We start from the raw sequence: 11,098 nt of genomic DNA, 5'->3' as shown, positions 1-11,098 counted from the left end.
AATGCATTTAAACACTTGGTCCAAGGAGAGTGTAATTGGTCCAATGCTATTGCTGCGTGAGGCGTGCAAAATTAAAATTGACACTAGAACCGGTTGTTGCAGGTTGTGAACCCCCTCCCTGTGCAGATGCTGATACATTTAAGAGCTGCCTCGAGGACCCATAAAGTCAAGAGCTTCTAGTATGGTATGAAACGTAGGCAGTAACTCGGAGAGATTATAAATCCCGCCTATCTCCGTATATCGAAAGCAGAAATGTGCTTCATTAAAAGCACGCTGGCTCCAGGGAAACGGCAAGTGGGGGGAGAAAAAATACATTCATCCATTGATCCCAGAAAAATGACATCCGTTAATTCCGGGTAATCAGGGGGTTGACTTTTTCCAGTTGCTTGGCGGGAACCCGCTGTCATTCCCACCCCCAACTCCCTTCGCCATAGCCTGCGCCGCCAAGATATCACCGACTTTGGGCGGGAGAATGAGGGCGCTTCTGTCGTTCCGTTTGTAGAAGTCGACGAGGATCTGTGCTGTTTTTGCGGGCTGGTCTTCGTGGATAAAGTGTCCAGCTTCTGGGAGTACTTGGAGCTGATATTTGCCTGGGTTTGTTATGAAAATTTTCGAGCGAGTGATGTTTTAGTGTGCAAGTCATCATGCATGTAAAGGTGAAGAAGGCAAATGACACCTTGAGTTTGAGGTTTCAAGGGGTTTAAGAACATACCCTGCATCTGCCCAATAATAAGCTCGGTATCAAGGCGATCTGTTCCAGCCAGCAACAGCAGTTTGCCCCCGCGAGCTTGAAGGAACTTCTTGCTCAGGCCGATGAACCAATTCTCCCAAAACGGCTTCGTTGCTGCTAGATCTGTACGCCACTTCCACGGTCTGGAGCTATCGGATGGGTCTTCACGAAGTAGAGATGGCACAGACGCACGTGCGGACAAGGTATTGCGGATCGTTCGTGATCGAGTGCTTGCATTATTAGTTTTGATCAAGCTGATGAAACCTAATGGATCCTAATGGAACAGGTTTCTTTAAAATCCATGAGCGAGGAAGAGAGGAAACGATATGCACAACATACTGCCAATCGATCCCAGAAGATACAGAAGAGAAGCTAGACGGCCTGGTAGAAAGGTACGTCTCCATACTTTGAAGCGCATCCATCGCAGAACCTGAACTCATCAGCAAATTCCAGCAAAACATCGAAATTGATAATATCCCCCACCTTCAACAACATCTAAAACGGCATATGCCAGCAGCTTCGACCCAAGTTCGCCTTTGCTGGCAGCATCGGTGACCACAGCTCCGCCCAAACTGTGGCCAACTAAAACGACATCCGGGTGTGATTCCCAGTTCATCTTTATTCGAGTTTGCTCTATCACGAAGAGCAAATCACGAGACAAAGTGTCGAGGGTCAAATCCATCTCGACCTGTGAATTATTTTCAGCATCCTGAGACATTCTTACGGAGGTACTTCCATGGTGTCGCGCGTCTAGGGATAATATGCCAGCGGCAGGAAGAAGCTTTTTGATTTCCACCGCACAGGCAGCAAAAGAAAGGCCCGATGATCCAGCTCCATGGTGGGTGACAAACAAAGGACCGGAGTCTGAAGGCGCACTGATGTACACATGGTGGGTGATGTGCAAGCCATCGACATCCTCGTCCAGATACAGCTCACGGTCAAAAAAGTCCATCCATGATAATGGTGCGGCTTCTGCCCTTGAGGATGTTAACCTATTATTAAAACATATTAAAAATGATTTATTGAATAAAGGGAAAATAAAAATAAAAATAAATAAAAGCTAGTGACCGACAAAAATTGGGTTGGTATTCTAAACACCGGAAGGCGATAAATAGAGAAGGGGATACAAAACAGACGCCCACCTACCGAGACGAGCGCGCGAATAGGTTTTTGCTCGCGGATGGTATCACAGTCCCAGCGGAGGATGCTGATGAAGCTGAAGACGAATCATCATCTTGATGTTCATAATGCCTTGAGACGGCACTACCATCATGGTCATTTTCTCTATCCTCACTCGGGTCCTCAAACAAGGGCACCTCTGGGGGTAATCCAGCCAGTCGAGATTTTGCAAAAGATTTCTGAAGCTCGCTCATATCTAGCAAGGCTTTACGTATCGAGAGCGATCACGAGTGGCAGGATTCAGCAAGAGGCTGAGGAGGACATGGACGGCATGAGATTGGAAGATACGGGGTGCAGAGTACAGAGTAGATATATCAAAGCGTCAGCAACGTTAGGGTTTCTCCTACCACGTGGACGGCCGGTTTGGGCAGCGGCCGCCGCTTCGGGTCTAGTGCGTCCCGTTGGGGTCTGGCGCCGGCCCGTTCTGGCATAGCGTCGAGCCTTGCCACTTGATTGTCACGTGGTCGTTTACCTAGTATCACAAAATTGGCCGATACCCTGCTTCCCCTTTTACGTATACTACCAGTGATGACATGCGGGCAGGGTTGAATTGCCTTTATTTTGCCATGAATTTTAGGTTATCTTTATCATGAAACAGTACAGAACTAGCTAATTATAAAACTCGAAAGTTTCAAGTGACGGCAGAGCTGAAACCGCACAATCAACAACTGAACTTTGAGCAGGAGAAGGTATGGATAGCAAGGTTCTTCAAGGATCTAGTGCCAGAAGAGTTGGCAAAATCTGGAAGACGCTGGAGGGCTCCAAAAATCCCAAGCAGAAGACTGCGAAAATTTTGCTCGGGGTGTCCTCCAGCCAACAGGTATCCAGCCCGTTGACAGTCAAGGCGCTACCAGCTACACCCTTATGTATCTGAGCAAAGCAAAGATAATTCAATTCAGACTCAAGCCGCTCGATGAAGGCGTTTTAGACCCTTTCCCATAAAATCTATGGCGATTTGGCTCCCTCTATTACGGCACTCGACTATGTCTTGCTTGTTTACGTCTGCCCGGTGATTCCGGCGCGAGTGCATATTTTCCAAAAATCCCCTAAGGTAAGGGTGCATCCCCTTTACAGAGGCAGCTCACGACTGTTACCGAACACATGCAATTTGTGGCAAAATCCACTTTTCGGCCTCAGCTGGCATCAACATACTTCCCAGCATCCTGGACAAAAACTGCCAGAAGTACTCTGGACAAGTTGGTGCAGAGTGACGCCCTGAGGAAGATCGATCTGCGTCTCATTTCATAAACAAAGCATCTTCTCTGTTAGAGAGAGTTTCCCTTCTCAATAAGTTTCCGCCTGTCTTGACATATCACGACTTTGCAGAGGTCAACATCATGGTTGACTCACAAGTTTACGTAACAGGGGTGGTCGATTTTGATGCCACTCAAACAGAGGCCTTTGGTATGTGTATCTTTGGAGTGTACGAGAGCTTCTGTGATGTTATGAAGGATCAAAAGTGGAGTTTCTTCGATGAGCTCGCCGGAGATGGCTCCGAGCGAAACGTGAGGGATGTGCTTGAAACCGCATTCTGGATACAGTATGGGCTTCAGTACCGCTGGAGATGAGGAGGGAGGAATTTGAAGAGGCTGTTATAGTTGCGGTCGATATCGGCATAGTCAATCGATATTTCGTGAGGGGTTTGATCGAAGATGTGAATCTCGAAGGCGAGGATCATAGATCATCGCTTTAGTTCGCAAGGATTATCTTCTTGGAACGGTAGCATCCAGTGCCAGGCCATAAGTATTGGCAAACCCCAACACAATCACGATGCCTTTTGGTGGCAGAAAAGTAGTGATGGTTGCTAGTACTTATGGCCTAGTCAGTACAGAGAGAGTGTGTATTCATCTCCTGACCCGTCGCCTTCGGCGATATGCATGCTACCACTGAAGCTATCCCTAAATGGATCTATGGTTCCCTACACCCTGACGAATTTAGGACCTCGTCAAGGCCTGTGGTGGTCTAAGTCTGGTGGAATGCGGCCCTCCTGGAGCATGGCTTATAGATCTCTGACATTCTTCTGTGTGAAGTCCAGCACAGCAACAAGTGTACTGTCTTGCATGGCGTAATTAGACTCATCTTCTTTACCTTCTTGTTGTCCTTGTCCCCGTCCATGCCTCCAAGCACACACCATACTGTTAAAAGAAATCCTAAACTCTCCTCCGTAGTTTCTGACATCTTCTCGGAAACGGTGTAGTTTTCCGAGAGTTGCCAGCCATGAGTGTGCAGTCCGTAGTTGAGTTAGCAGAAGGCAGTGCTAAGTCTATCTGGCGGAGATGGCCACCTTCCTTTGATTTATTCCACTCATTCTCCCGTTCTCTTAGGATCTGACTGCAGTAGCATCTTGCAGAGAAGGGCAACGGCGAAGGGTAAATGTCATATTGACGTCAATAATAACGAATGATGATATGCCTGCTGCTGATACATCTGCATGCTGTTGGTTCTTGTAAAACATGCATTTTCAATGGGAATTTTTACCACTATACCAAAAGGATCAATCCTTAAGGAGAGAACCCAACTTAAAATATATTTGCATGTTTATATTTTTCACAGTTCTGTTTGACTGTTAGGCCACTTCACCTCGCAACACTGCTTCAAACAGTCAACATTTTCTGATAGGAAATGAAGGCACAACTGATCATTCACTGATCCTGATTGCTTTAGGGTCAACTACCAGGGTCACCATGGGTCAATAGACCAGCTCATCAAATACACCATCCTCATCGGTGTATTCTCTGACCACGATGTCAGCAAGGGGGTAGGAAAGGATCAGTTAGATGCGTAGCCGGCTGATCTCTAACTGCCTCTCATTTTTGGCCAAGAGGATGCCGACAAACTCGGCGAGATAGCCAAAGAACGTAGGATCTGTGGGCCTTTATTCGCGGCTGACGCCTTTCTCATCGGCAATCAGTGCTATTACCTGCCCTCAAGCCTATCTACGGGAGGAGTATGCTAGGATCTCACAACTCACATACCGTGATTGTGCCTCAATTAGAGGGACAATGCTACTGCCAGTAGTTCCCCTGCAAGCTTCGGATGGGTACCCTTTTGCTCATCCAGAGGGGTGGCGGTGAGAACGGAGAGCGCGTGAACGGGGTGAAGCGTGTGAAGCGTTAGCATTCTGCGGTGGAGCCAGGCCGACACAGAGCAAGAAAGTGGGCATCGTCTTTACCAGTAGATAACCAAGAGCTGCCTTGATGATGGAGCAAGTACAAATGGCTGCTGCCCGCAAGGCGATATTCGCGGAGTCGAGTTATCAAGTTGACAAACGTAATTTAAAAAAGAATGAAAAAAAGAATGAAAAAAAGCTAGTTTGATCTATGACGCCGGATGTTCCACGCCTCCGTCCATCAAACCACGCCGAATTCCAATTGCCTTTATATCAAGTGGTTCGCTAGACGTAAATGCACTACCATTATTTATTTATTTTATTACTAGCTCTAAAAAAAGGACGGATACTCCGGCTGTTTTTACAAACCTCAATCTCGCGGCAGGAGAATACAGGAGGATGCCGCAGTAGAGAATCGGGCATGGACTCTCTGCGCGCTGTAATGACCATCTTTGAAGGAACATGCTGCATGCCTGTATGGCCACCCGCAGGAATTTCAAAGACATTTGGAAGCGAGTTAAAACCCTGTCCTGTGTTAACAACGGGAACAACTTTATTTCGAGTCGGCCAGTGATGACCTCATCGCGCCCATGACGATATCAACGTGAAAAAGTGCAAACAGGGGACGAAAAACCGGTAAGTTCCTTCGCCACGGTCGAGGATTATTATATATCCAAAACAATGAGGCAGGCTTCGACCACTATATTATTATTGGTATTTTGGAACGAAATTGCAATTTCAAGGTCCCAGCGGAACTCCTGAATCCAGGCTCTTTTCCTCTCCTGTTCTTTCTCCCTCTTCCCACCTTTCCGTATGCGGCCCGGATTTTACAAAGCGAGACCGGTGTCTTGTAGTTAATATTTTCGGTTACAGCTTCCATTCCTTCCCCCCTTAATATTATCTCACTGCCCTGAGCTAAGGTGGTTTCTCATCATGTCTCCGCTATGGGGTTCACGCAACCATGAAGAGCCAGGCGCGGAAGAAGAACATGGTGAAAACGAAGCAACAGAAAGGAGGCAGCGAAGAGGTGAGCCAACGGAACGAACTCGGTTGCTGCCACAAGGGGTATACTTGGATCCCGATGACCCAGGAGTAAGGCCCAATTCTCTCCTCTAAAACCAATTACTTCCCCCCAAAAAAATAAAAATAAAAATAAAAATAAAAATAAAAATAACGGAAAAAGAAAGGGTTTTCAAAGCTGAACCACGAGTAGGTGTCTCCGTACAATCTCTGGAGTGTCCGGGCTCTACGAAGCCTCAACATCCTCTTCCTGATAATAACCCTTATCTGGTGGATTGTGCTGCTCGCGTCAACTTTCGTCAGTCCGCCAGGGATGAACAGCCGCGGTCCAGGCTTCCTCGATTTCTCCTTTGCCACCTTGACCATGGGCAACCTGCTAATTGCCCTGATATTCTTCTCCGTCCCGTCGAGGCCCATGACCATATGGGGTGCCGTGCTCTCCCTCTTCCTAGCAGTCAATTTGTTCATCATCGTCGGCGTGCGCCGTCTCCGTATCGAGGAGGGATGGGTGGGTATTGCCTCCGCCACGTGGGCGACGGTGGTTAGCCTTTATTTGTTAGCCCAGACCCGCTTCGTGGCATGGGGCAAGCGGGAGGAGGAAGAGCGCTTGACGGGCAGGGAAGAGACGCGGCGAACGCTTCGAGAATGGTTTGCCGTCCTGCTTGAGACGATCGTTGTGACCGTCACCGCCCTCGCGACCGTGCTGCTCATGGCCACTTTGATCGTGCGCGCGAAAGATGCTGGCCTCCCCGCCCCCGGCAAGAAATATTACGTCGATAACGGCAAATATCAAATCCACCTGGATTGCGTTGGCGCAGCCCCCTCAATGGCGGCGAACAAACGCAGCGCAACAGTCCTCCTGGAAGCCGGTGAAATGCCAGTCGAAGACAGTTTTCGCAGTTGGGTGCACGAGGCGTATCGCAATGGCTCCATTGACCGATACTGCTACTGGGACAGACCCGGCATTGGGTGGTCTGACAATGCCCCATCTCCACACTCTGCGGGCATGTCCGCCGACGTCCTATCCGAAACCCTCGCGCTCGCAGACATAAAAGGCCCATGGGTCGTCGTATCCGCTGGCGTGGGTGGGATATACAGCCGCATTTTCGCCAGTCGACATGCCGCTGACGTCACAGGTCTCATGCTGATCGACGCCTTGCATGAGGATCTGCTGCCAGAGCTTGGCAAGCCAGGTCGCGGCTTCAAGCTCTGGCTACGCGGGATATTCTCCCCACTTGGACTGGATAGTTTGGCCGGGGCGATATTTAAGGGCCGCACGAGGGAAGACCGTGTGTACGGTAAAGTGGCGTACCAAAATGGCAAATTCATCAAGGCGAAGTTGCAAGAGAACCTTGTTGCAGATTCGACGACGAAGAGCGAGATTTCCAGTGCGAAGAACATTCAGTCTCCGTCCATGCAGTTGGTTGTTGTCAGTTCTGGTATTGAGGTGAGAAGGAACCAGAAGTGGGCAGATAAACAAAAGGAGCTTACCAATATCACTGATAATTTGGTGGCGTGGGATATTGTCAAAAATGCACCGCATGAGGTTTGGCGAACGGATAACGGGAAAGCTTTGCTTGGAGATAGGTTAAAGAAGTTGGTTAAACCGTGAGTTGGGCGCCAGTTGGTGGAAAGCTGATTCAGGCTGTTTCAAAGGGAAAATTGTCCTCTGGTGATGCTTCTCTATGCCTCTTTTGGCTAATTTTCGAAGTCGTATTTTCACATTTCATTTTCTCTTGGTATTCGAACGCGCTATTTTAACCAGAGCTAAGGCGCTTGTTTGGACCAATGTATCTAAATTGTGAATTTTCTTTAAGTCTTGAGATGACTGGTGTATATAAATGCAAACCCGCCATGATAAAATGATAAATTGAAAAGATATAAAAATTTTCATGGAAGCTCCAATTCTCATCACCATTTTATTGATCACATACTATTATTCAATAATGTTCAAGCTGGGCCATTTCCAGTTTCTCTTGCTTAAGAAAACACAGTAATCCATGTGCATTAATTAGCTTCAGGTTGTTTTTAATTTTCCCCTCTCCCTTGGTTTCCATTCACCACCGTTAAGACAATGGAAAATTTGGTTGGTTTGGGATTGTCGTGAAGTGAGAGATTCGATCCAGTAGTAAGCTGTATCAACTGGAGGTGCAAATACCCGCCTTGCTAGCGACGTATTTCGAAAGTAGGACGGTAAATAAAATGGTTGATAGGGCTTATCAGCGTAAATGTATATGCACTTTAATGTATCTTAACTGCAACCCGGTCCCGTAACGAGAAAGAGAAATTCTACACGAGTGGTAGATGTTTGTATGGGAAAATGCTATCCTAAGCTAGCCCCCTTAAACCTCTTAGCAAGCTGTTCACTATCCGATTGGGGATGTTCCGACTTGGGGGCTTGTGGATGTTTTGAACGTTGATGGGAAGAAATAAATGTTTGTGACTGGAAGGGCCAAGAACGCTTGGGGGGCCGCTCACCGCTCTCCTGAAGGATTGTAACCAAGGTGGCCCAGCCGGATGTGTTAATTAATTGCATACCATCAGCGGTATCGTGGGATCGCGCAACGGTACACAAAAGAAATTCTTCGTCCTATAGCCGGAGGCAGATGAGGGTTAATGACAGCACAATAAAGGTAAACTATAAGCAATGTTGAAAATAACTTTACCTTATTCAAGATCCCAAGGCTATTGAGGAAGCAAAGGAGATGGAAGTCCGATACACCACATATCGTCTTGTTAGGATCGCCGTGTGATACAAGCTTATCAGCCAACATTCTCAAATCCTGGCTCTCCCCAATGACCTCACGGTTTTCAATTGGAAAAGTCGAATTGTTGAACATAACATCGGGATCAGTTGGGAACCCATGGGTTAGAGTGACAAGGAGGTATTCGACGGGGAAACTTGGTTTCGCATTTTCCTGGACGTTGGCGCCATACTCGTTGACCTTGCGGTAGAATACCTCAGGAATGTACCGGGCTTTGCTCGCATCGTCATCAAGTTGGTTTTCCTGTTGCACGAGCATAACGCCGGGATCTGCAGAAGGTTCAATTATATCTGCTTTCACCATTTCAACTGCGGAATTCGATGCTTGGTATGCACTAATCGAAATTGCACCGTCTTCATCTCCGCTAAGCACACATGTGACAAAATTCGATCCAAACCGGCCCGTTTCACTCCATTTCGTTGCTTTGGGGTATCTTGCTTGCAGCTGTGCCGCAAAAACGATTTCTAGAGAGGAAAGATAGTAGGAGTCAATATGCCGCTTGCAGATGACCGTACCATCCCCAGCTCCGGCGTCCAGGAGGTCTGTGAAAATAACACCGATCTTCTCCAGACCGCAAAATTTGGCAACCTCATCAACGTCCTTCTCGTTACTCCATTCATGGAGTGTCACGCCATCTACTTCACCCACTTGTGGTGGTTCATAGATTGCTTGGACGACAGCTTTTATTCCAAGTGGAACCTCGGTGTACTCCTCGTATGTTCCGTATAAAAAGCCGAGTCGTTGAGTTCCAGATTTTCGCCAGAAATCCAATAAAGAATTAATGAGGTCAGGGGAAGAAAACTCAACATGGTCGACCATACGGAAGGGCTGGGGCTGCAGCGTGATTGCGCTGGGTTGGCACTTGGTACAAATGCCCTCTGGCCAAGCAGGATGACCGGATGGGCAGTCTCGTTTCACCCTGTAGTCAGGCTCTGAGAGAGGGGGTATATAGGAGCTCTTTAACTCCGGCTTATTGGTAGACGAATTTATTTTCCGAAGATATGAATGAAACGAAAGGTGTTTTATCTTCTTCTCCGCAAGATACTCGGGTGCATATGGCTCCAGGGGCATGCAATAGTCGCACATGCCTTTCGGTCCATGTCTGCACATTTTGTGATCAAGGCCACGACTTATTTTTCCGTCTTTTCGATCCAATCGATCATCGAGGGGTGACTGCTTAACAACCTCCCACGGATTCTTAATAAGGGTCGCGGACGTTGGTGTTGGGACAGGGGGAGCTTGTTCCTGTTGCCGCACTGCGACACCGTCCAGGCGACGGGGTGCATTCTGCGATTTAGAGATAGAAGAAGGATGCCCACTCGAGCTGCCGTTTACCACCGCGGTCTCTTCTTCATAACCAATAAAAAGCTTGTCTCCGTGGCTGAATGAATGAGTCTACAGACTGGAGTGAACACACATGGGAAGGGTTGACTCACGATAGTCCAACCCGTTGGATAGTAACCCCCTTCAGGGTGGATATATTTCTTTCCTGTCCTCCAGTCCCTATGGGCTTGTTCGAAAGTACGACAGACGGGGGAGCGGTGTTCTTGGGAAGGTTATCCAGCACCTAAGTTAAGAAGGTTGTATTATTATCTCCACGCCAATAGAACACATGTCCCATATGTGAGCCTAACCTTTGGTAAAAGGGATGGAAATTCGTCTGTCGGGTTCACCGTTAACCTGAATTGGCCATTCCGGCTTTCGAACCGGAGCAGTATAGGCCTAGCTGGCGCCATGATTTAGGCGTGTGATAGAGAGAGAGAGAGATAAGAACAAGCAAAGAGGAACAAGACGCATTCAAGTCATGGCGATGATGTAGAGAAATATAACACTGGAGTGAAAGTGAGGATTTGCCCGTGGGAAAGTTGCCTGAAGTTAGGGAGTGACGGAGACAATCGCTCTATCCGACACCACAAACAAGGCCCGAATACGTCAATGGGCGCCTTTCAGGAAAACTAGCGATATCACGTGGTTGGCTGATCTTGGATGGATTGGACCGGTAGATACTCAACAGGCTGATATAAAACCTTGGAATTCCATGGTCATCAAGTGGACGCAGTGATTGAGCTACTAGCAATAGTACATAAATTTCATTGCTCATTATTACTTTCATTTCGCATGGCTAACTAAGTTGGTGCTATCGTAGAAGCGTTCCTCAACAAACAAACGAAACATCAAGGCTACCTGAAAACTCGTCAACTAACAATACATTTCGGCAGCCCGCAAGCCCTGACTTCTTATCCTGCTTGGTTTTTTCGGCGGGCCTTCGCTCAGGTAAAGGTGTTGGCTGCGGTT

At 47.8% G+C, this 11,098-nt stretch overlaps 4 protein-coding genes across 4 annotated transcripts; 2 read left to right on the top strand and 2 right to left on the bottom strand.

The window, feature by feature from the left end:
- Positions 1 to 360: 360 nt before the first annotated feature.
- HCBG_00640 (phosphatase methylesterase 1) lies at positions 361 to 2,103 on the bottom strand (the record flags this gene model as incomplete). The annotated part of the gene is made up of 4 exons (XM_045427690.1): positions 361 to 590; positions 713 to 994; positions 1,214 to 1,722; positions 1,877 to 2,103. 4 exons carry the CDS (start codon positions 2,101 to 2,103, stop codon positions 361 to 363), a joined length of 1,248 nt encoding a protein of 415 aa, XP_045291665.1.
- Positions 2,104 to 2,600: 497 nt separating this feature from the next.
- Positions 2,601 to 3,602, top strand: HCBG_00639 (uncharacterized protein; the record flags this gene model as incomplete). Its single annotated transcript, XM_045427689.1, has 5 exons — positions 2,601 to 2,729; positions 2,838 to 2,960; positions 2,984 to 3,143; positions 3,179 to 3,313; positions 3,451 to 3,602. 5 exons carry the CDS (start codon positions 2,601 to 2,603, stop codon positions 3,600 to 3,602), a joined length of 699 nt encoding a protein of 232 aa, XP_045291664.1.
- A 2,349-nt stretch (positions 3,603 to 5,951) lies between these two features.
- HCBG_00638 (uncharacterized protein) lies at positions 5,952 to 7,650 on the top strand (the record flags this gene model as incomplete). Its single annotated transcript, XM_045427688.1, has 2 exons — positions 5,952 to 6,110; positions 6,232 to 7,650. The coding sequence occupies 2 exons, from the start codon at positions 5,952 to 5,954 to the stop codon at positions 7,648 to 7,650; spliced, it is 1,578 nt and encodes a 525-aa protein (XP_045291663.1).
- Positions 7,651 to 8,258: 608 nt separating this feature from the next.
- Positions 8,259 to 10,539, bottom strand: HCBG_00637 (endoplasmic reticulum and nuclear membrane protein; the record flags this gene model as incomplete). Its single annotated transcript, XM_045427687.1, has 4 exons — positions 8,259 to 8,628; positions 8,705 to 10,184; positions 10,240 to 10,370; positions 10,438 to 10,539. 4 exons carry the CDS (start codon positions 10,537 to 10,539, stop codon positions 8,362 to 8,364), a joined length of 1,980 nt encoding a protein of 659 aa, XP_045291662.1.
- Positions 10,540 to 11,098: the final 559 nt, after the last annotated feature.

This window comes from Histoplasma capsulatum (assembly GCF_000150115.1).
Source record: "Histoplasma capsulatum G186AR genomic scaffold supercont2.1, whole genome shotgun sequence".
Taxonomy (NCBI): Eukaryota; Fungi; Ascomycota; class Eurotiomycetes; order Onygenales; family Ajellomycetaceae; genus Histoplasma; species Histoplasma capsulatum.
The sequence above is the reverse complement of the archived record's forward strand: the minus strand, read 5'-3'. Positions and strand labels throughout refer to the sequence as shown.